The sequence below is a fragment of the Myxocyprinus asiaticus genome, chromosome 44 (assembly GCF_019703515.2).
Source record: "Myxocyprinus asiaticus isolate MX2 ecotype Aquarium Trade chromosome 44, UBuf_Myxa_2, whole genome shotgun sequence".
Lineage (NCBI taxonomy): Eukaryota > Metazoa > Chordata > Actinopteri > Cypriniformes > Catostomidae > Myxocyprinus > Myxocyprinus asiaticus.
Window position 1 is genome coordinate 8183779 of NC_059387.1, and position 25927 is coordinate 8209705.

The window sequence follows — 25927 nt, forward strand, 5'->3', positions numbered from 1 at the left end:
TGACTAATATTGGTCATCCAGAACATAATGAGACTCATTATGGGTGTGCTTGATGCTAATTTTTCCAGTCGTCACCATGTCTATTTTTATTGTTTGGTTTGATTCTTTTTGTTTTACTTTAAACGCTGATTTTGTTTTTTTGTTTAAATTGTATTTGTTTGCTTTGTAATCTGTGGATATATGGGATGGATTATTTGTTTTGATATATGTGTTTGGTCTGTTTTGTGTGTTTAATTGAATTCCTATTGACCAAAGGGCGCTCCTTGTGACAATTACGAAGTAACAGCTTGGTATGTATTCCCCCAAAATGTGATGAGAGTACATACATATTATCTGTATAATAGCACTTTGTACTATTGATGGGAGTGCTGTGTGCTTTTGGGTACAATAATTATTTTGTTTCTTTTTTTTTATTGTCCCCCATCCCTTATTTTTGGGGTTACAGAGGGTTGTTCTCTCCTTGTTTATGAAATGTTTATTTAAATTGAATGCTGTTGTGTATGACTGTTCTTTTGTGTGTCATATGATTTGTTTTCTTTTTGTTACAGAATTGGGGTGGCAGGAAGATAGGCTACCTGATCTCTGTTTTCCTCCTCTTCCTCCTGTTGTTGGTGCTTGTAGTGGTTGCTGTGCGCAATACTGAGGTGTCGCGTGCCAAATGTGGTGTGAGTGCACGTGTGGCTGCGGTGCCCTCTCTTTTTTAGGAAGTCAGGGAAGACCCTTTGGGGTGAGTGATCTTGCGTGCCGACCCCAATTGGTATTTAAAATAATTGTGTATTATTGTTGTTTGAGTTTGTGTTTTTTTTTTTTTTTTTGGTTTATTATTTTTCTTGTTTCGCATTTTTGCATCTACTTTTGTAATGATTGGTTGCTGCTGCTAGCTGCTGGATCATTTTATTCAATAAAAGGATTTTATCTTTTGTACCCTACTCATGTCTCATGCCTGACTCCAACTGATATGAACCTGTGAGCCTTGTGTGCTTTTTAACTTGTCTCCCCGGTATTAGGCCTCCAGGGTGGCATAGTTGGGCTGTTGAAATACAGTGTTTTATTTGCACTACACTTTTTGGTTTCATTTATTGATATTTTTTTATATATATATTTTGTTGTCCTTGTACCCCTCGATTGCCACATATATATTTTATGAATAGTATCCTGCTGAAAGCATATGCTTTAGATGTATGAAGACAAAACTGTCCTTCAACACAATTCTTATTGCTTTTTCCCTCCACTCAAACATAGAGTAAAGAAAGTGAGAGCTGCATTAGTTATTACAACCAAGGTTATTATGTTTCAAATTTTAATTTAGACTCTTGAATTAGAGACTCACGCTTTCGCTCAGGGGAAGGGCAACAAACAAGAGGAGGATTCTGGTGTCCGTTTGCACTCCTATATTTTCAGACACAAAGCCAAAATCCCAAATGGCTCCAGCACATGGAGCTCCAAATCTGGAGGCCATAGAACTGGAACAATTGGGGATAATGCCTCGTGGTGAGAAATCGAGAGCCTCGATGAAGGGTCGAAAGGGTTGAAATTGCTCTGAAATTTACGCTGTTTCAATGACGTCCTTACTTGTTTGATACTCAAAAAGGAGAAAAATAATCCTTGCTTCGACGTGATTCGCTAGAAACAAACACAGGCTTAGACAATTTGTGCACTGAAGAACAGAAATTGTGACTTGATGGCATGAAACCTTTATTAAGCCGGTGATATAGCTCCATAGGGGGCATCGCTTAAGCACCATCAACCAGTAAATTGCAGACTGTATAAGGGCATCAGATCACGTGACACTCGGACGGTGTCCCATAGTGATCATACGCAGCTCGAGTTCCATGAAAGGAATGTCAGAGGTGATGAGTAAACTTAAATTCTATGTTAAATAGATGTTTTTTTCAAACTAATAATGTTCTGATGTAAAGAAACAAATTATAGTGAATGCTGATTCAACATTAAAAATTGATTCATGACTGATACTGACCTTTACAATTAAAAATAGATGTTGAATTGGTGTCTCCTTGATGTCTAAGTGCTTTAACAAAAATCTTGCACTGTAAGTGCAACACTGTAAACACGTGTTTTTTTTTTTTTTTTTTTGTAAGTTTCTTTTTTACAAACTAAAGGAAGAGTTTAAAACATTTTCTGTGATTATTACAGCATATGCCACAGATGCTGTTACAGATCTTAACTTGCATTGAACCCAGAAATGTACAGATTTACTTGATACTGCATTAAATTATTTGACTCAGTAAAGAATCTGCTTGTGGAAGGCCAAAAAAAAAATTTATTTTTTATTTTACAATGAATATTAGCTAGATATTATAATATCGCTGGGCAGATTACTTCTGAATTGTAATCTGGCTCTGATTACAAATTACATAACTAAAGTCCAATCATTAACATAATCTCTTGGATTATATTTGGGTAATATAATCTGATTACTTTTGGATTAACTGCTCTGACCTAACTCTTGTTTAACTGATATTTGCATTTGAGGTGGATCTTGGGTTTGGATTGTGACTTCCTTTCTACATCCATTGACTGTTGGGTGCTAGAGTTTCTTGGCTTGGCATTCCAATTTGTCCCATTTATTTTAACAGAAGTGACTCGTCTCTGCTAAATAGTCCCTGGCTGCACACTCTATAAAACTACAATGCCCATCATGCACTACGTCTCCTCCCCGAAGTTTGCACACTTTTTTACTGATTTCTCACAATACTCGAAAAAGTAATCTGATTACGTAACACGCATTACTTGTAACACGTTGCCCCTAACGCTGTATATGACACACATGTTGATAATACAAATAAAAATGTAAATGTTTTAATCAGGAGTTTGTTAGATATGCAATATAAAGTTGAGATGCAAGCACACCTCTAAATGCTTCTTTAGATTTGATATGCAATTGTTTGCAGTGGATGGAATATTAAGTTTTGGAAGGCAGAGTTTACATTGCACAGTAATGTTTTTGCCATGTGTCTCCTTACACGTGAAATGATTTTTGTAAATCAAGTAGTCAACTTCTGAGTGAGACCACACCATTTCCAGTGTCATCATAGCAACCTGGCCAATGTCTAGTGTTAAGTCTGTGTGTTTAATGTCACAACCCTCCCCCTTTTCCGAAAACACTCAAATACTTTACAAATGTATCAGCAGTTGACTGATTTAGAATGAAAAAATAGGTGGCGATCAATACATTATGAACAATGGACTGTCATTTATTGATTAGTAGGTACAATTATTTTTGGAATCTGATTACATTATTCAGATTACATGTAATCGCTTACTACCCATCACTGTCTGTATATACACTGGCGGCCAAAAGTTTGGAATAATGTACAGATTTTGTTGTTTCGGAAGGAAATTGGTACTTTAATTGACCAAAGTGGCATTCAACTGATCACAAAGTATTGTCAGGACATTACTTTTGTAAAAAACAGCACCATCACTATTTGAAAAAAGTCATTTTTGATCAAATCTAGACAGGCCCCATTTCCAGCAGCCATCACTCCAACACCTTATCCTTGAGTGATCATGCTAAATTGATCATTTGGTACTAGAAAATCACTTGCCATTATATCAAACACAGATGAAAGCTATTTGATTCATTAAATGAAGCTTAACATTGTCTTTGTTTTTGAGTTCCCACAGTATGCAACAGACTGGCATGTCTTAAGGTCAATATTAGGTCAAAAATTGCAAAAAAGAAACAGCTTTCTCTAGAAACTCATTGTTTTGAGGAATAAAGGCTATACAATGTTTGAAATTGCCAAAAAAAAAAACAAAACTGAAGAATTCATACAAAGGTGTACACTAGTCTTCAAAGACAAAGGACAACTGGCTCTAACAAGGACAGAAAGAGATGTGGAAGGCCAGCTGTACAACTAAACAAGAGGATAAGTACATCAGAGTCTCTAGATTGAGAAATAGACACCTCAAATGTCCTCAGCTGATAGCTTCATTGAATTCTACCCGCTCAACACCAGTTTCATGTACAACAGTAAAGAGAAGACTCAGGGGTGCAGGCCTTATTGCAAAAAAGTATTGTAAAAAGTATTGCAAAAAAAAAAAAAAAAAAAAAAAACACTTTTGAAACAGAAAATCAAAAAGAAAAGGTTTGAGTGGGCAAAGAAACACAGACACTGGACAACAGATAATTGGAAAAGAGTGTTACTGATCTTAACCCAATTGAGCTTTTGTGGGATCAGCTAGACTGTAAGGTGTGTGTGAAGTGCCCGACAAGACAGCCACATCTATGGCAAGTGCTACAGGAAGTGTGGGGTGAAATGTCACCTAAGTATCTGGATAAACTGACAGCTAGAATGCCAAGGATCTGCAAAACTGTCATTGCTGCACTTGGAGGATTTTTTGATGAGAACTCTTTGAAGTAGTTTAAGAAGTTTAAAAAAAAAAAAAATTCAAATTGTAATAGTAATTTTTCACATTATGCCACTTTGGCAAATGTTTCACGTTATTTATTCAGTTGAATGTCACTTTGGTGAATAAAAGTACCAATTTCTTTCCATAAGAGCAAAATCTGTACATTATTCCAAACTTTTGGCTGCCAGTAGATGAAAAGATTTAAGATAATGATATTATGATATCCAATTTTATTTCATTTTAATATATGGTAAAGTGTTTGTAAGGTCTCTACCACTCTTATGGTAATACCATGATACTTTGATATATTTTATGTTACTTAATGATTGCCATATTCATATGCCATGGTATTTACATGATATTTCAAACAATGCCATAGTATTACCATTAGCATTTCCATTAGTATTACCATTGCTATAGTATTAGCGCCAGGACATCCAGGCACAAGAACAGTTTTTACCCTCAGGCCATTTTCCACATGAACAATTAAACTGCCTCAGGACTCCCCCATAGTGCAATAATGTAAATACTTATGTCATGTACATATGTAAATTCACATATTTAATTCAATAACTGTATATACCCCTACCTTGCACATACATTACCACTTGCACATGTACACACGCCATTCTGTTATAGGCCCTATTATTTGTATGTCTATTTATACTCTTACCTTGTTTTATATTCTGTCTCACTGTAATGTTCTTTGTGCACTTGTTTCTCCTAACACAAAAAAAAAAAAAAAAAAAAAAAAAAAAAAAATCCTTGTGTACGTGAGAACACTTGGCAATAAAGCTCATTCTGATTCTTATTCTGATTACCAATCCCATGGTATTACCTTTGCACTTTTTTGTTAGTGTTTTTTGATTGACAGAACAGTATGTTAATGCTTTATAGTCAAATATCAGACACACATTTTCACACATAGTGATTGTGATCTTTATTTTGTTAGGCAAATATTAACACTTAGTCACATAATACATTCAAACATCAAACAGTGCTCTTGCAATGGCATTGGGCACCAAAAAGTGGAATTATGTTGGCTTCTTTTTTGAGAATTTCAGTGAGCAAGGTTTGTGCTTTGAAGTCTAACACTATTGCAGAGGTGAAAGGGTGACAGCACTGCTCACAGCGCGGCAACAGAAGTGACAAGACATAAAACACAGTCTAACGAAACAGTACTGCTTCAGACTCTCCTATGATTAAAGGTGCTTTCTATAAAATAACAATGGATGACATTTTTCGAACAAAGAGATGACAGAACAAAAAGGTGCAAGCCCAAAGAACTAAAGTGTCTGACAGCGCTCGCAGGACATGACGTGCCTGTCTGAAGCATGACCGTTGAATGTCGCCATTATTTCGATGAGTTTAAATGCCGACTGTGGACTCAGACTTTTTGGGTCGATTGTGGGCTACGTGCTCCAGCTGTCCAGAATCTGACACGTCGTAGCTGGTCTTGTACTTGGCCAAAATCTTCATGAGTGGACGTAACTTCAGCCACCACTGCTCTTTAGGAATTCTGTGACTAGAACACACAGAACAAAGGATATAGAAATTTAGATGAATGTCATTAGATAACTGCAGTTTCCACATGTAGTGTACCAAACCACCACGCGACCACATTTACATGCACTTAAGAAAAGGGTTTATTCCAGGGAAAATGGAACGTTCTGAAACGTCATGTAAATGAGAACCCCGTTTTCCTGAGGCCATTTTAGGGATAAGGAGAAAGCGGTTTAACACGTAGGTTTCTCTCGGAGAATGCGGCTTAAGTGGTCATGTAAACTTTTAAGCGGCATTCTCAAATGTTTTTGAGGAGTGCGAAAGTGCATAAAAAGACCAGATAACAAATGTCATTGGATGGAGCCCAACAACAAGTCGACATAGCAGAAAGAATTTAAAATTTCTGGGAGTTCAGTGGGAAAAGCACACACACTATAAACTACACATATTTATACACACCAATGTAAAATATCGACTGTCCCTCACGTTCGCGTATATGCGCTCAAGTACACTGGGGGAATCCCTGGGTTTGATGTAAGAGGGAAACTGCACTATTGCAGTGCAATTCCGCTGCAGGTCGTGATGGAAGCAAACACAGCAACAACTCTGGAATATCTCGAAATAAAGCAAAGCAACAGAGAATAAAATAGCGAAGTCTTCCTCGGATCCCATGTTTGTTATTTACACAAGCGTCGTGGGGAGAAAGCTGCTTACTGAATGAGCCGCATGTATACGGTAACGACACTTTCTTCCAATAAGCCACTTTCTGGTGTCCATGTAAACATAGTCAGTGTCTTTATCAGCAAGTGATCAGTGTAAGGACGTGCTTAGCCATAAGAAAATGTCTCCGCTCACCTTAGGTTGCCAATTTAATTATTATGTGAACTGTTTTACTTTACATGTATTTTAAATGTGGTTTGTAATTTTTTAATCCCTGTTACCAAAGAGTGGTAAAATTTAAACTGTTTTCATTTCACGCTTTATAAAATAATAATAATAATAATAATAATAATAACTAAAAAAATAATAATTATATAAAAATGAAATTCACACGAAAAAAAAATGCCAAAATACAAAAAAGTTGATTAATTGATAAACATCTGTAAAAGTTTATCAATGTCAATATAACTTGATAAACCTATACTGATATATTCCATAAATTAAATAAAAAAGATATTAGTTTTATAATTTCTCTTACAATAACTTTGGTAACAGTGCTGAATGGTTGAGCTTGATGAAATACCCTGTCAACACTATGTACTGTACTGTATATATTTATACATACAGTATACAGTACATTTTAATTGATAAAATGAAATGCAATTATTAACTTATCTTCTCACCATGTAGTAGAAAGAGCCCATATGATGGTAATTCTTCACATACTGTATATTATCTAGACCTCTACAAAAAAAGTTTTTTGTAGAGCCTCCACTGTTTGAAAAAGTAAAGATACACCAGAGTGTACCCAATTTGTGGAAAGTTCATAATGTTGTTAGACAAATCTACATACATTTCACAAGACACTTGATAATTAATATCAGAATTTTAAAATATAAATGTTTAAAATGGCATGCACATACATAAAGTCAGTCTCATCCTTCAGCTGAACTACAGGTTGGAAGATCATAGCACGACGCCGCATACCCAGCAAACAGGCAGAGTCCTCTGTGTTGGCAAACACTCTCCCTACACAACATAAAAACACAACACACACACAAGTTCAACAAACACACAGTCACACATTGCCGTTGTCTTGACATTAGGTGTTGAAGTATTGTATGTGTTTCTGCAGAAGATAGGTCAGTGTAGGTTAAAGATAGTATAGGTTAAAAAACCCAAAAATAGATAGCACACCAAAAGCTGAAATGATAAATAACAAAAATAAATAAATAATAAAAATAAAATAAAAAATAAACAAGTTTGAGAACTATCAAAACAAATATGCCTTGTAAGCACTAATAATTGCATTATGAATAGCATTTCTCACAAATTATCCTGCTTTGTGTAATCTGCATGTATGTGTGTTTAATGTTGTTAAATTTACAACATTAATATATTGACCTTTTCTGTCATCAAAAATAATGTTAACAAATAAAATTAAATTTAAATACATTTTAATATTTAAAATATTTTTTTTTTTTTTTTTTTGCATAATTAAAAAAAAAACAACAACAAGAAAAGTTACTTTTACAGTATCAATCCCCTCTGTATTACATCACTTCTTCTTAGATAAAACTAGATAACTGTCTATCAGGAAAGTCAAAAATTCAGTAAAATACAAATGTTTAGCTTCATCTTTGTTCAGCCACAGGCACAGAAGAAAGTGTGAAAACACACACTTACAATATTGAGCTCAAATATGCAACTACACTGTTATACTTTAAAATGAAGTAAATCAAGGTGGAGTAAGTGAGGTGTGATTAAAGGGATAGTTCACCCAAAAATGAAAATCCTCTCATCATTTACTCACCCTTATGCCATCCCAGATGTGTATAAATTTCTCTCATCTGCTGAACTCAAATTAAGATTTTTAGACGAATATCTCAGCTCTGTAAGTCCATACAATGCAAGTGAATGGGTGCCAAAGATTTTGAAGGATGGGGACCATTTGGGATGGCATGTGGGTGAGTAAATAATGAGCAAATTTTTCCTTTTTGGGTGAGCTATTCCTTTAAGAGTGACTAAAAGAAGAGAAGATTAAAATTTATCACAGCTGAAATGCATTTTAGCAAAGTTCTTTTAATAGTAGACAGAACTGTTGTCAGTTATACCTTGCTTGTAGCTTTCATTCAGTTTCTTGGTGATCCACTGCATGGCCTTAGCAGCAATTTTGGTTCCAAAGTTACGGTCAAATGGAGAGGGAGAGCCACCCTAGTGGATGAAAAGGAAAAGGCTATGGCTGCATTCAGAATGGAATAGTTGTTTACTGCTCACTGCGTGGTATATACCTGTACTGTTCAAAAATAAATATTAGGCTGTGTGTAAGTATGCAGTATGCACTAAATATTCCAAATAGTAGTATGCTGCATGTTTAACTCCACGACTGGTGTCCACTTATCATCTCAGAAATAAATATGGTTATTTTGCATTTTTTATATTTATCATATATAGAGCTAGCTAACACATACAACCCAATTTATGATGATCTAAATGTGTCCTTTTCAGAAGATTAGAGCTCTCCTTTTAGTTTTTAAGTAACAGGCTAGCTGAAAGTAATAACAATAAGCAGTCATAATCCTCTGGAGCAGGGATTTTCTTTTTTTCTAAGGACCCCCACATTTGATGATCTCCTAGCAAGGGACCCCTTGTTTGTAGGAATAAATAATTGGCTTTTATAAAGTCATTGTTCTAAAGCAAAAATAAATAAATAAATAACAATATTATTATTAACAATAATAATACCAAAAATAAATAAATAAATAAAAATATCTTGAAAATATTTACTTCTTATTAGGTTGACAGTATACAGTATTTTATGCTGAAGTAATGTTAGATGTATATACCCTAAGAGAAATTTTTTTCATTTAATTCAATTTGAAAAAAAAAAAAAAGAAATGTTGTTTCAAATATTTATATTTTAGTTGAAAAGAGCCATATAAATACATTTGTACAAGTATACAATAAAACAAATATTGTTTCAAAGCAGATTTATGGAGAATAGTGAATTACAACACTTATTTCTTACAAAAAATAAAAATTATAATTTCATAATATACAAAATGATATGCAAATGTATTTTTATAACGGTTTTTGTTTCCTACTGTGGCAGTCAATACAATAAAATAATTAGTGGTCGACCGATATGGGTTTTTCAATGGCCGATATCGATACCGATATCTAGCGAGTAGGATGGCCATTAGCCGATGTAAATGTTGATATCAATAATAAAATTAACAACAGCAAATCAAATGTGCACAAAATTTCTAAAATGAAAGACAATATATTTTATACAATATTTAATCAAATTCTCTTTAAGTTTAAATAAAAAAATAAATAAAATAAATACTTCTATCCTTTGCCAGATCTATTGGTAGATTTTGGAACTAACAGAAGGTAACACTTAACACTTCTGTTATTTGGCCAAATGAACACAGTTATCAGCTGATGCCGATAATCGTGAAATGGCCAAATGTTGGCCGATTAATCGGCCTGGCCGAAATATTGGTCTATCGCAAAAAATAATCAAGATTAATCTAATGATTTTAGAATGAAATGGTAACAATGTCAAAATTGACACCTTTTGTCTCTGAAATTTGTTGCTTGAAAACCCCTGCTCTAGATTGCACTTGAATAAGCTGGCAAAAAGAAAGCATTATGCCTGCAACAGTATACTGATTCATTAGCTGTGAGGTAGTTGGGGCCCACATTTACATGTAGTCATTTATCGGCCATTCTTTACAATGATTTATGGAGATGTGCATTACCTGCTGCATGTGACCCAGAACATTCTTCCTGCAGTCAAACACTCCTCTGCCCTCCTCTGAATACAGCTGATAGATGAAGTCTGTAGTGTAGTTCTCATTACTGTTCTCATTCCTGAATGAACACACGTACACAAATAAACCGTCTGTGTGAGGAGAGGGTGTTGTGAGTGACAGCATGCCTGAGATGCAACCACATCTCAATCACACTGACCCAAAATACTCTCATCTGAGTTGGGTCCAGGTGAGAGAATTCAGCCATATCTGTTACATATAGAGAGCTTGAAAGAGTTTGTGCCGAAGTACTGTAGGTAGGTAGTAAGGTAGGTAGGTAGGTAGGTAGTGTTGGTCCTCATGCATTCAGATAGAAGACAAAGGCAAGCCTAAAACAGTCGTAAAACCTAACTCAGGCCCACATACAAAGTCATAAATCTTACTGATAAAAACCACGCCAAAATCAAACAAAGGGAGTCCAAAACAGACTACAAATCCCATGAAGCCTTGCTCACTAAAGGATCTAACTCTCAACTCCTATTGGATGAGGCACACAACAGAACGCCCCTCAACCATGACGTCATCAGGAGTAGAAATACCTCTGAGATGCTTCCGGGATTTGCTTCCAGCAACTTTGCTCGCCGTGTGTAGACACAGCTCGTCGCTGCTCTCAGGTGTAGCCTCGTGGCACAAGGAAGTAACGTACAACTTGAAACTGTGGCCATACAATCTCCATCTCGCTGGATGAGTTGAGATTACTCTGTGTTCCACCGAACACTCTAACGGATCCGAAGGAGACCGCTGAGCAATCCACATCTTCATCTGTTTGCCTGCAGAAGTGAAGAGAGAAAAGATTTCTCCTCCATCTTCAATCAAGTCGAGGTCGCTGATTTCTCCGCCAGCCCACCGAGAATCAGCAGCCATACCGCCCGCCGACAGAGCGAGGAAACGGCCTCCCGTCCATCACCCGAGCCTCAAGGAACCGAGTCGGAGTTAAAGGACGGATGAACACACATTCTACATCCTCATGTGATTCAAGTAAGAGGTTTACGTCTGGGCAGAGATAGAATATTATAGTGTGTTATTCTTGTGTATCAAGGTTATTGCTTGTACAGTTTATGGACCGCCGAGTCCGCTCATTGCGGTTAATCCTCAAGGTATTTAATTATCACGAATGAGATTTGCTGTGTTGTAGTCCAACCACAATGGACTGTTGTGCATTTCCACCATCGCGGGTGAGACCGGCACACTGAGTTTATCCATTAAAGAATCAAAGACCGCGGGACGGTTTACGAGCCGCCCACCGTGTCTCTGAGTGATAAACTAACAGCTGCTTTATCTCCCACAATCACGAAATCAGCTTTGGGGCCGTCACTTTATTCTCTCTCTCTCTTGTTCTAACCACACACACACACACGCGCGCGACCCCTCACAAACATTCTCGCACACATTTTTGGCTAGTGGATAGCTTCATGATAAAGCTCAGCTTTGTACCAATACGATAGTCCCTGAACGATAGTCCCTAAGCTATGGTACAAGCGGATACACGCGGTAAACTGGTAGACGCCATTGACTGGTTTCTCTCTGCCCACATTCGCGGCCATATTCTCTGGCCGGAAGTCTCGCGTGACATACTCTCCACGAGAGTCACGTCTGCCATTTTGTGTGCGTCCCTCCTTACACACACACACACACACACACACACACACTCTCTCTTTCACACACACACACACCCTCATGTGTTATAGGATTATTTTAGTTTCCATATCTAATCATATCACTGTTTAGTTTGTAGTTGTAAGTCAGAAGTTTATTGACTGCATTGTATTAATTATTCATTGATATTACTGCAGAAATAAACTTTGTTATATTTCAAAGAGAAGTGTTTTGGTTTGTTTTGCGTACACCTGTGTCACATGCTGACGGGATATCAGTGCTCAGATTCAAGCCTTCATTCATTGTTTTTTCTTCGATATTCTTCAGATGTCGATTTTCCTAAGAAAACAATCTAATATTGAGACTGTTATACTATCTGGTTATTAGTCCCTGATTCCAGGGTGTTGCTCCGGCAATATTGATCCTTATTAATATTCTATTGATTTTTGATAATTGATAATTATCTTTGATGATTGTTGAATTTGAAGGATCAATAAGCTAGTGTTAATTTTAATTAATGTTTCATCGATGTTATGATTATCTTTGATAATTGTTGATTTAAAGGATTAAAAAAAGCTAACATTGATTTTCATCAATGTTCTATTGATTTTAATAATTAATAATTATCTTTGATAATTATTAATTATTGCTAATAACCAAACCCGCTCATAAACATAGCGCACTACATTTACTGGAGCCCCATATGAGGTTTTAATGAGTTAGATTCAATTAATTAATTCAAATATTAATTAATAACTACAGAAATAATTATTAATTATTTCTAATAGTAACACGGATCTAAACAACCAGTTAAGCCCTACAGTAGGTAGGTAGGTAGGTAGGTAGGTAGGTAGATAGATAGATAGATAGATAGATAGATAGATAGATAGATAGATATTCTGGTTTACCTCAGAACTAGTCCTCTCTGAATGCTGGTTTTCATTTTCTCTCTCAAGTGCTCCACATTAGACTGCGAGGCAAAGAAAAACACTTACTTCATTTGACCAACAGATGGCGCTAATGTTTATGTTAAATCACAGCACAAAACTTGGCAAGTTTATCCAACATTTTATAATGATTTATAAATCATGTTATGCAATTAATTTTATTACTATGGCAGGTTTAGGATAGTGATTATTGTGTGTATGTTGGTAACCTGTAGGTCTCTGATGTCAAACGGTTCCTCATAGATGTATGCCGCATCTGCTCCGGCCGCAAGACCACCAACACTGGCCAGATAACCACAGTATCCTCCCATTGTTTCAATGATGAACACACGCCGCTTCGTACCACTGGCAGACTGCTTAATACGGTCACATGTCTGGCAAACATGCAGAGATTTCATCAGAATGTTTTTTGTTTTTTTTTGGTGCAGTAATATTTAAAATATTCCAGAAACATTCTCTTCACTGAATCACTACCATGCCAAATTACATGCCATGCAACAAGAACCACTTTGGAAATATAGTGAAAATCTCCTTTTTTAATGTACATTATATATATATATATATATATATATATATATATATATATATATATATATATAAACACAAATCAGTTTGAAGACATGGAATTTCTGCTTTCCATGTTAATGTACCAATGAATCTAAGTTAAGATAAATTCTGTCAGGTTTACAGAAAGCTTTGAGAAGATAAACTACATTGCATATGGGCTTTTAGGGGCTTAAGAGTACTTACATAACATTAAAAACCACATTACAGACTGACCAACCACAATTTATGAAATGTAAGAACGCTCCTTACACCAAATTTTATATAGCATTAAATGTTATTCCAATGTCTAAATGCTTGTATATCTGGGTCATTCTCAGGAAATGGTGCAATTTGAGTTCCATGTGTCCTAATGCCTTTCAACTGTTTAAAAATCCAGCATATAGAATTCATAGTTTACTAAACTTTCAATATATATATATATATATATATATATATATATATATATATATATATATATATATATATATATATATATTGTTTGTTTCCTTAGAATATTAGACAATTTATTGTTTAACTAAACTAAACTTTAACTAAATATTGCTTTTTTCACTGAAATAATTTTATTGTAAATTATTAAGTTTCGCTGTAAATGTATATATATATATATATATATATATATATATATATATATATATATATATATATATATATATAAAGATTCTACATTGTACAATGTTTTATGCACATTCTCTTTAACCTCCAGGTCACCCATTCCCTATCTGTCACTCACTCGACGTTGTGTTGATGTAGAGCCCACCACAGGAAGCAGACGCCATCCCGTCTCACGGCCGGCCGCAAAGAACCCTAAGAAGGCTTTGAAGCGCCCCTGAGACAGGCGACCCAGGGACGAGGAGACCCGCTTCTATGGAGCTGGTAGACAGACCACTCCATCCCCCGGTGGAGGGCCGGGAGGAGAATCTTTTGTTGCCGCATGCCCAAGAGGCTGCGGTACCCAAAACTTCAACAAAAGAGTGGTTTCCTTGTTCCGCGGGTCACATGTCAGGTGCGCACGGCCGTCATCACGACCGCCATCCACCATCCCGTTTTGGCAGGTTTGGCGCTCCAGCGGCGGAAACATGTCCACACCGGGTTGGTTCCGACGGACTGCGAGGACGATATTCCTCCTCCCCCCTCCCCAACCAACCTTATATTGGGCGTTAGGAGCCAGGTAAGTGCTTCGATGTCCCTGGACTCAGCACGGCCACGGGGTTCGAGCCCCCTCGACGTGGAGCCTCAGGCTCCGCCCTGGTCATCAGGTTCCTGAGAGGTGCTAAGAGGTTGAATCCCTCCAGACCGCGCCTCATCCCCTCATGGGACCTCTCTGTAGTCCTTCGGGGTCTACTGGGAGCTCCCTTTGAGCCCCTGGAGTCAGTTGAGCTTAAGGCACTCTCTTTGAAGACTGCCCTCCTGACTGCGCTCACTTCCATCAAGAGGGTAGGGGACCTGCAGGGGTTCTCTGTCAGCGAAACGTGCCTGGAGTTTGGTCCGGGTTACTCTCACGTGATCCTGAGACCCCGACTGGGCTATGTGCCCAAGGTTCCCACGACCCCTTTTAGGGATCAGGTGGTGAACCTGCAAGCGCTACCCCAGGAGGAGGCAGACCCTGCTTTATCGTTGCTGTGTCCGGTGCGTGCTTTACGCATCTATTTGGATCACACGCAGAGCTTTAGAAGCTCCAAGCAGCTCTTTGTCTGCTTTGGTGGACAACGGAAAGGAAGCGCTGTCTCCAAACAGAGGATCGCCCACTGGGTCGTTGATACCATCATGATGGCATATCACGCTCTGGACATGCCACCCTCGTGGGGTTACGAGCCCACTTTACTAGGAGTGTAGCGGCCTCCTGGGCTCTGGCCAGTGGTGCCTCTTTGGCAGACATCTGCAGAGCAGCGGGCACATTTGCAAGGTTCTACAATCTCTGGGTTGAGCTGGTTTCATCCCGTGTATTGTCAGGTACGAGCAGGTACGTTTCGGGACAGCTGGCCAGGTGTACCACTTGCGCATAGTGCCTTTCCCCTCCCTTGAGGTGAAGATGTGCGCTTTTGACTCCCAGTCGTGTTCACAAGCTGTAATCCCTGGATGACTTTGCTCCTTAGCCCTGTGGCAGACGAGTTTGCAGAGGAACTCGCTGCCGGCCCAGTAAGTGTGCTAATTAGGCCCTGTACTGAGGTAGGTGTGCTGGTTCCCTGTAGGTGACCCCATGTAATATCTTCCGCTAAATTGTTTCCCTATCGGTAAACTGCATCTTCCTTGGGAAGAGGCCCCTCTGCCTCCAGTCACCATGTTTGTAGAAACTCCTCCCCCCTCGGGTAGGACCTACCATGGGACTTCTCCACATGACATACTTCCGACAAGACTCGGTAAGACCATGTGACGTATTTCCACTCAAAATACCCCCCCCCCTTCTCTGGGGGGGGTGTGGTCTCCGTGGTGTCTTCCTCTTGGGAGTGACACCCCCCGACGTAGACATTTATGGCCCCCAGTCGGTTAACAAATTCCACTCTTTTTGGGGAGAAAAAAGAGGCCATGGCTGGGCTAGCCTGTCCCTATTTTTTGGGCAGTCGACTTGTTCCCGAAGGACCGTTCGACGCTCATAAGAGCATTGGGGGAGGTTACGTGACAGCCTGGTGCGCTGGCTACGAGGAACACAGCGGTCTGCCCATCTCACACTGCCAGTCCACGTAACACAGTTCAGCTAGTTGTGGTGTTTTGTATAGAGACCCTTGGGTCACTACATCGACACAACGTCGAGTGAGTGATAGATAGGGAACATCCGGGTTACTTTTGTAACCTCCGTCCCCTGATGGAGGGAATGTGACATTGTGTCCCTCTTGCCACAACACTGAACTACCCGCTGAAATGGCCGGGACCTTGTCTCAGCTCCTCAGCACAAAACCTGAATGAGTGGTTGCATACCAGCTCCTTTTATACCCGTATGTCCGAGGGAGTGGCATGCAAATTCCACTCACCAATTCCCATTGGCCTTTTTTCAGAGATCGGCAGATCGGCCTTTTACACAATCCAAAGTGTTTGGGGCTCCCAAAAGTGACCCCTAGTGTCACTACATCAAAACAACATCTCGTTCCCTCCATCAGGGAATGGAGGTTATGAAAATGACCAGGACATTTTAAAGGCTGACATTACACTCTTTAAAAATAATGGTCTTATAATGGTCAATAGCTTGATCTTTCTAAACTCATATTTAAGGGCTGAACACATGGGTCAAACAGAGGTAAGCTTCTCCTACATCTTTATCAGAATTTCATTATGTTGAGATTTATATTGACATTATCAAGCTCAATAATTCAACTCTGTTATGGTATATTGTGTAATGTGGTGTGATGCAATGATACTTGCTAGCCAAGGATGTTATTAGACATTTTGCACTGATTTTTAGCATTCAGCCCAAAAATATTATGAGTTTGACAGGAGCTGATTTTGGGCCTGAAGTGGAAAACTACGATTTCTTTGAAGTTCAGCAGTAACCTTGCATTTTCTGTCAAATTCAACCCCAAAACATTTTGAAATTCACAAGGTTGACTTTGAGTCTGAGGCGGGGGAAAAAATTGTTCTTGAAAGTTCAGCAATAACTCTTTTAAAAATGAAATGTAACAGGGTTGACTTTGAGCCTGAGATGGGAATATTTTGATTTCTAGAAAGTTCAGCACTGGCCTTTTAAATAAATTTCAACCCCATACATTTAGAATATAACAGGGCTGACTTTGAGCCTGATGTGGGAAAATATGATTTCTTGAAAGTTCAGCAGTAAACATGTTTTTTTATTTTATTATTATTATTTTTTATGAAATTAAATTGCAAAATATTTAGCTGTCACCTTTTCAAATGAAATATATTTTCAGGAAAATTCAACCCTAAAACATTTTGAATGTAACAGTGTTGACTTTGGGTCTGATGTGGGAATATTTGATTCCTTACACACTGGCCTTTTTTAAATAAAATGAACTTTCTGGCAAAAACAACACCAATTTCCTAAGAATGACCCCTATGCAGACAGGAAGGAGGTTTCTCGCATCTTACCTCCACAATGGCATTGAGGGCTGTATCTGCCCCAATACTAAGGTCAGTACCAGGCACATTGTTACTAATGGTTGCAGGCAGCATACAGAGTGGGATGCAAAACTCCTCATAGTTGGACCGAGCTTCATACAGCTGCAGCAGACACTCTAATGCCTTTCACAGGACCGCACAACACATCAGGGTTCGACATGGGACAGGACAATGCACACATTAGACCAGCAGGGGGAATACTGGTGCAGGAGCGGACCCTGTCTTTCAGGCACTGACTGTTTGATGGCAGCCATGGCTTTCAATCGGCAGAATTGTGGAAGAGGGAGGGGGTACGGATCGGATCGTTTCATGCGCATAGATGTCTCACACACATACACACACGGGTGACACTGAAGCGAGGGATCGCACACATTTTCACAGCCATAGCAGCAACAGTGTTTCACAGTTCACACATCTAGTATGCAAAATAGTATTATGCTCTTCCTCTAAATATCTACATCTAGAAAGTTTAATACTTGGGGTAGGGTTTAGAAAAAAAAAAAAACAATTGTAATAGTGATAAATAATTGGCTAATGGCTGTGTTAATATGTCATCAGATTAAACACATGGGTTATTAATAATGGGATAAACTATGTAAAAAAGTTACAAGATAATACTGTCACTATGTGAACTAATGGAGTTGCACATATGCTTGTTCAAACTATGCAAACAAACTCCAGTCTGGCCAGCATTAGCCAGTATCACTAATCTGTTATGACAGGTTAATGCAGTGTGATTATAGCACAGTGCAGGCTCAGTCACATGACAGCCACAGGAAAGCAGTGTGCTCCGAACATGCTGCCATGATGTCATCTCACTTACCTGTTAGCTAACAGCTCGCCTTTCGAGTTTACCAGCCAAGCCATTAACAGTTAGTACAAAAATGTATTTTGTACTAAAACATTATTTTACTGCTTCAGTGGGCAGCTGATCAGTAGTTAGTGTTGTCTTATCATGGATTTGCATGCTTGTTAATGAAGCAAAAATTATATTGCATGACAAATCAAATGCTTTAGAATTTCTGACATTCCACCATTTATTAAAGATAGACCTACAAAAAGCTGGTAAAAAGAAGGCGGGGCATCTGATGTGATTGGCTGGTGAGTGGATGTGTTCCCCCAGCCTCACTTACATCAGTGATGGCATTCAGAGCCGTGTCTGCGCCAATGCTGAGGTCTGATCCCGGCACATTGTTGGAGACGGTTGCCGGCACCATAACCATTGGCACACACAAATCCTCATAAGTCCCACGGGCTGCTAACAACTCCATGATCCCCAGGTAGGCCTGCAGGGCAGAGCCGGTGCTTTAGTGTAGCACTGCCGGTTCTGGGAATGCAATGGAATGATGGAATAGACAAGGAATGAGAGAGGGAGACGAGGAAGGATTGGGAAGCAGCCGAGTGGAAAGCCATGGCCCTCACGACAGAGAGCATGTGACAGGACCCTCTCCATACACAAAGTAAAAAAGAAACACTTGTATACAATACATAGACACATGACTCATCAGTTGCTCAATAACACTCTTTCACAAACACACATCCTGATGAAGTCTATAGAGAAAGAGAGAATGTGAGCTTGAAAACAGCAGCATGAAATGACTTTAGAAAAGCAGGTGAACTGGTCTGGAATTGAGGTCCTTGTTTGTTATGTTCAATCTTGGCTTCACTTGTCATCTCTGCTGTGTAAATGTTGTTTAGTGCTCACAATGTGGTCAATTTTAATTGTACATTCAAACAGCACAGTTGAGAGATGAAATAGCGCCTGATAAGATGGTGGCAAACACCTGATGTGCTTTTGGACATTTATTATGAAAAGAACAAGAGCACTGGAAGTTGAGTAAGCTTTAGGTGATGCTACATAGGAAAACATGATGGAAAGGGCAGTCAAGTTAAAAGAAAACATCATCAAAAATGGAAATTGACATTTAAATTTCAGGTAATATAGTAAAAAAAAAAAACAAAAAAAACAATTACATTAAAAATATTTCATTTTTTTATTATATATATATATATCTATATATATATATATATAAATATATATATGTATACACTCACAATGGAAGCCCTACCTCAAATCCTCCAATGACTAACAATGCGTTTATGTTATATTTCCGAATCTGTTCCGCAATTTTGTCAACATTCTTTGCAGGAAGGGTTCTGAAATGTTGAGAATATAGCAGAGAAGAATTGAGCACAATATGACACATTTTTAACAAAATTCATAACCAGAAAGTGAACTTCATATTTCATAACATCCTTTATGGAACAGATACCGTTTAGTTCCAAGGAGGGATCCGCCTTGGCCCGTCCATCCACCTACATCTGCCCATTTTATCTCTTTTATCTAAGAAAGGAGAGCAGAATTAATGCCTGGGGATCAACAATGTCTAAAAAGGAGATATTTAGAGTTCCCTGTAGAGAACTAAATGATTAATATACAAGAAAACTAAAACTCATAATAATATATATTTCCTTTGTCAAAATCAAAGCATTCTTATTTTTATATGAGGTTTCTGAAATGGAAATGAAAATGTGTATAAGGCCAGAAACACAATGCATGCCTAAAGTACTATAAACATTGCCCCCTCTCACTACAGAGCGGTACTGCAACAGTAGTTACAATCCTATTACCTCATCTCCATTAGAGATTAACACAAGCAAGCAAAGTGCAACAGTGCAGGGCTAGAGGTGACAATACTGCTGCCTTGAAATTTAGCTACTATTATCTTTGCTCTTTTCAGCATTCACTCAGGCTGAATGTGTTAATGTGTTGCCAAGTACTTCTGCTCTTTAAATGCAATTACAACAAGTATGCAATTAACACAATTCAGTTTGAGTGTGCTATTTTATTAGTACAGCCTATAATTGCAATTACCTAGATACTGCTCAAAGTAATGCAGCAGTGTTCAATCATATTATTCATGGTATTGGGAGAAATCCAATTCCCCTGCAAAATCCCATCCCCTTTGGACCCTTCAGTTCTGTTTGATGCATCATTAGAAATCCAACAATATCGCTTGCTGATGTTTGTAATCTTAAGTATGAAAATATATAGGCTCTGCTCCAAAACCTAGTGAGCTTCCTTACTGTCTACTGCCTACAAAGGCAGATGACTTCTAAGGCAGCATCCTAACTGAACCTCATATGTGATTTGGAACACGCTACAAAGGCAACAATTCCTGACACTAATAGTGCACAGGAGACTCGACTTACAATTGATTTCAAAAGAGTTTGGCATTAGCATGTTGCTAAACTATTAACATGACTGTATAATAAGCTTCAAATGCATAGCACACACAAATATTGGGTAAAATAGTTTACTTGTAATTTGAGTTAACTATTTTTATCTGCTATCTTGGATGGATTCTTTTTCATCAGCTCATGGAATGGAAATTATACTATCCTCATTGCCGTGCTGTTTAATTATTGGTGAACTGGCGTGAAAACGTACAACAAGACATCAAAATGAAGCAATGTATTTTTGATTAAGCATTACAAACCCTTGGGGTCCAAACAGGGTCTGATATTGACAAGAACTCATGTAAAGCTTATTTGTGGATAGGGCTGTCACGATAATTATGCTATCGACTTATCGTAAGATATATGGACATGACCTCAATCATTTTTGCTGACCTCCATATTGCCCATTGTGTTTACATGCATGTTTGTTTACATATGAATGAATGTCACCAACATTTTAGCCAGTCGCACTGCTTCTGTCCTCTCATCTGCTCTCTGTGTTGGAGGCGGGGCTCAGGCAGCTCCTCCACACACACACACAGAGCGGACAGCGACAGGTGAAGATTACGTGTTACTCGAGGCTAATAGAAGTTTTAATAGGTGTTTTTCCCAATGACTGCATAATTCCAGCCAGAAAGTTTGGAAGAATAAGTCCAAATGGACTTGGTTTCAAAGCTGCATTCCACAACAGGAACATTTTGTCTTTAAGCCGAATGAGAGAGGAGAGCCCATTAACGTGAACGAGTTAAAAACAGTGGCAACAAAAAGTGGCAATACAACTAACCTAAAAAAAACGCAGTTGGAGATGGAGAGGAGCCTTCCCGACTTTAATTTATTTGACATTCCAATTCCAATGTCTGAACATTCTTAAGAACTAAAAGTTCATTGCTCTTTGAAAGGGTGAACTTGCATTATTATGCTTTTATATTATCATTATATTAGTGGCATAAAATGGTCTTGAAATGACAATAATATCGTTGTTGGGCCTCATGTATTCAGATAGAAGACAAAGGCAGGCCTAACAGTCATAAAAAAACATTCCTCAAGCCCCCTCCTTCTAAGTCATAAATCTTACTGATAAAATCGCGCCAAAATCAAACAAAGGGAGTCCTAAACAGACTACAGATCCATGAAGCCTTGCCCACTAAAGGATCGAGCACTCAACTCCTATTGGATGAGGCACACAACAGAACGTCCCTCGAACATGACATCATCCGGACTTCAAATAATTCTGAAATGCTTCCAAAGTGGCTTCCGGCTACTTCGTTCACCGAATACGGACGTAGCTTTTTGCTGCTCTCCGGTGTAACCTCGTGGCATAAGGAAGTAATGTCTGACTTGAAACTGTAGCCATACAATCTCCATCTCGCTGGACGAGTTGAGATTACTCTGTGTTCAACCAAACACTCTAACGGATCCGAAGGAGACCGCCGAGCAATTCGCATCTTCATCCGTTGGCCTACAGAAGTGAAGAGATTAAAGATTTCTCTTCCATCTTCAATCAAGTCGACATTTCTGAGTTCTCCGCCAGCCCGCCGAGAATCAACAGCCGTACCGCCCTCTGAGAATCAACAGCCGTACCGGCCGCCGACAGCGCGAGGAAACGGCTCTAGTCATCACACGAGCCTCAAGAAACCGGGTCAAAGTTAAAGGACGGAGGAAAACACATTCTACCTGTGTCCTCATGCGATTCAAGTAAGAGGTTTACGTCTGGGCAGAGATAGAATATTATAGTGTGTTATTCTTGTGTTTCAAGGATTTTTGCTTGTACAGTTTACGGACCGCCATGTCCGCTAATTATTAATACTCAGGGTATTAATTATCACGAATTTGTTTTGCTGTATCACAATTATATCTGGGACAATATATCGTCCAACAAAAGAAGTTATCATGACAAGCCTATTTGTGGATGTGATGTGCTTTGTCAGTTACAGATTGTCTCACCTAAGTTCTTTAGTTCAAAACCTACAGGATTAGTTCTTAAAGATGGGAATGTAGTTGTAAATATGTATTACCTGTCCCTTATAGAATCCTTCAAAACCGTCGCTGACAGCGAACATTTTATGTCCTTCGGAGATGCCCACTCTGACAGCAGAGCGCACGGCTGCATTCATGCCAGCCGCAGGGGCACCCACGTTCAACACAGCCACGTTAAAATTGCTCTGTGGAGGAGGAGGAAGAACACATAGAAGCCTTTATTTCACTGGCAAATACAATAGATCACATTTAGGGCAGATTTCTGAAGTCATAAATGAGCAATCAGAAATTATATGTGACATTTTGTAATCTGTTTGTAAGGTCACACTCATTTTGGCACATAAGCTATGTTCCCGGATTGCTTCTTCTAGAAGAGTCTTTGCTAAACATTAAACAAGCACACACATACTTTGATTTTTTCCCCATTGTTCTATATCTTATCCAGACATTTCATTTTATATTCTATATATGTATTTCCTTTTTATTCTTATAATTTTAGTTTGTTTTTATTGGTTTTATCATTTATTTGTATGTCTATTCTTATTCTTTTTATTTTATATTTTTATTTTAAAATGTTTTAAAAATGTACCTTTTGAGACCCCGCGTGATTGCTGTGTGCATTTTTCATTTCCCTTTTATATTTGTAACTAGTAGCACCAAATAAAAATGCAAAAAATAAAAAATAAAAAATCAAGAGCAAATCGTTTTCCTAAAAACTGATGCCCACATATATGGACAGCGGGACTAAGTTGTAAAATTGTAAGTAATACCAAACAACTGTATAGAAAGTTTTAAAAAAAAACTGTTTTGAGAAGTTATAGACATTAAAGCTGATTTTCTATAAAGCTGAATAAATAATTCTTATTTAAATTAATGGCCAGCATCATCAAATCACTGCCAACCATGTTAAAATATAATTTTGCATTATAAAATTGTATATTAAAATGAAGTGAAATTACCCACAGATGTGTTACAGTTGAAAATTATTCAAAATAATTAACATGGTTTTTAAACTTCTGAGGGAAAACTGTCCCATTTTCCACATACTGTATGTGGACTTCATGTTTGCAGCATGCTGATGGGTGAAAAATGAATGGATTCTTTAAAGCGGCATATCAAGTGAAACTAAAGATGCTACTCTTTACAACTCTAAAAAATCGTAAAGAAGTTTCTTACCAGAAGCACTTTTGTTGGCGCTGCGCCCATAGTAGCGCTTCACAGAAATTGACGATATGCTGTTAAGTCACATGACACGGCGTGCCAGCAGTTTAACCCTTAAATGACAGTGTAGAGTCTTGCAAACAGTATGCAGTCGAATTTGATTCATTTAAATGATGCATTGCATATAGTGAAGCCAAAATACAATGTCCACACATGTGGACGCGGGGTCACACAAGGTTAATCTCCCATTTTAACCCTTGAAACGGGAATAAGATCCATGGACTTTTAAATTAAAATATTGCCTAGAGTATGTGCCAGAGCATGTCTGCTTTACCAGAAGCGTTCTTCTGGATCATTATAAATCCTGCTGGATAAGTGGGGCCTGCAGTGTAGAGTAAACTGAGATGACGGTTTCATTGCAGCAATAGCTATTTATTAATTTGTATAAATTGTAGGTATGTGTATATATTTGAGGCCTGGTATTTCTTTATTAGGTCATCCGATCTTGTTTTCACCTTTAGCACTCATATTTATTTAGCAATGTCTTCAAGCTGCTGTCGGCATTTATCAATCAGTTCTCCATTCCATTCGGCACGGGGCAATTTGGTTTTCTGTTTCATCGACAAAGCCCAAAGCAGCATTAACACAAATTGATTATTGACTAAACACTTCTGGACAAGCTGACTTTTAACCTTTTTCACTGTAATGCAGCAGCTACAACACTCACCTAGTCCAAAAATTCCTACTGGAATTTTATAACCAATTCTAATGTTTCTTTTATGATTCCAACATACCAATCATAGAGGTCAGGGGTCATCAAAAATTCTTTAATAGAATTATTAATGGACTTCAAGGAAAAACTAAATAAATGCAAAAGTTTAGAATATGGCCCCTTCAAGGTGATTCTAGGACACTGAAATAATAATAGATTACAAATAGAAGAAATATTCACATAGGCTGCTGTATTAATTACCTTTGGAATAAGGTGCTACTAATGGGATTCTGTAGCACAGCATGTACTGAGAGGTTGTGAATTGCTAAGTATGGTCAAATAGCATGCTGGTGTCAGTCAATAGAGGTGTTGTGTGGTTGATATAGAGATAGAGACCATCAGGGTAATATAAACACTGTGTCTATCTCAGGATACAACACTCACATGTGGAAGCTCAGACTCTGGTTTGCGGTGAGCCAGCAGTTTGTACGTCTTCAAGTTATTCTCAAAGCTCCTGCAGTTCCACACAAACACACACATACACATGCATATGAGTCTTAATTGTGTTATATTTGCAGTTACGCTCAAAATAAATGCAACATTTCTCAAAACACTGGTTCAAACATTGTATAGTTAGCTATAATTAGCATAGGAAATTAGAATGGGAAAATTGATTCAGTAGCTTCATGCTTGTTTGACTACCAGTGTTTGGGATGCTACTTTGAAACTGTTGTTTGCCAAGTCACACAAGTTCGTGCTTTAAAGCAGTTGAATTACAGTCAAGCTACCCTTTTAAAATGCAGGCAGCAACACAACAAGCTACAAACAATACAACAGTAGCTAACAACTTGAGAGCTAACAATAAATACAAAAAACAAACAAACAAAAAAAACACACCGTAATTTACATAATGAATTGAAAAAGTGCATCATTAAACAAAATATTGATTAAGATAAGTAAAATGCCATGTAGAGACTTCAAACACTGCTGAATGATAACTCGGTTAAACAGTTTTTGGACCGATCCATGAACAATCCAAACAAACTGATTCATTAAAATTAATAAATTAATAAATATTAAAAAACAGATTGTAACTGTAAAAGCTCTGCTATTTTGAAAACAGCTACTGTCATGTTACTTAAAATGGTGTGTTAGCAACATGGATAGTTTTATTTGGTAACTTATCACTACTGACTTTACACTCACTGACATACAGTAACGTTTTCCTCTAATTTAATGGCCAAACAGTTTCAAGAATCCCTTTGACACAAGATACAAGTAACTTGGCATGAGAAAACATTGGT

General features: G+C 38.0%; 1 protein-coding gene across 8 annotated transcripts in view; it reads right to left on the reverse strand.

The window, feature by feature from the left end:
- Window positions 1-5292: 5292 nt before the first annotated feature.
- The window catches only part of LOC127434190 (ATP-dependent 6-phosphofructokinase, platelet type-like), a 51706-nt gene continuing 31071 nt past the window's right edge, over window positions 5293-25927 (reverse strand). For 3 of the 8 annotated variants that reach the window (XM_051686753.1, XM_051686749.1, XM_051686751.1), the window contains 11 exons: window positions 25068-25137; window positions 22789-22935; window positions 19807-19877; window positions 19603-19690; window positions 18667-18819; window positions 13111-13275; window positions 12863-12924; window positions 10308-10419; window positions 8655-8754; window positions 7464-7569; window positions 5293-5902 (listed from right to left, as the gene is read on the reverse strand). In XM_051686753.1, coding sequence (XP_051542713.1) covers window positions 5746-5902; window positions 7464-7569; window positions 8655-8754; window positions 10308-10419; window positions 12863-12924; window positions 13111-13275; window positions 18667-18819; window positions 19603-19690; window positions 19807-19877; window positions 22789-22935; window positions 25068-25137 — 1231 coding nt within the window. In that variant the 3' untranslated portion in view covers window positions 5293-5745. Of the gene's footprint in view, window positions 5903-7463; window positions 7570-8654; window positions 8755-10306; window positions 10420-10897; window positions 11129-12862; window positions 12925-13110; window positions 13276-17503; window positions 17657-18666; window positions 18820-19602; window positions 19691-19806; window positions 19878-22788; window positions 22936-25067; window positions 25138-25927 lie in introns of those variants that run through there. The other 5 variants (XM_051686752.1, XM_051686748.1, XM_051686750.1 and 2 more) reach the window with 3 other exon arrangements.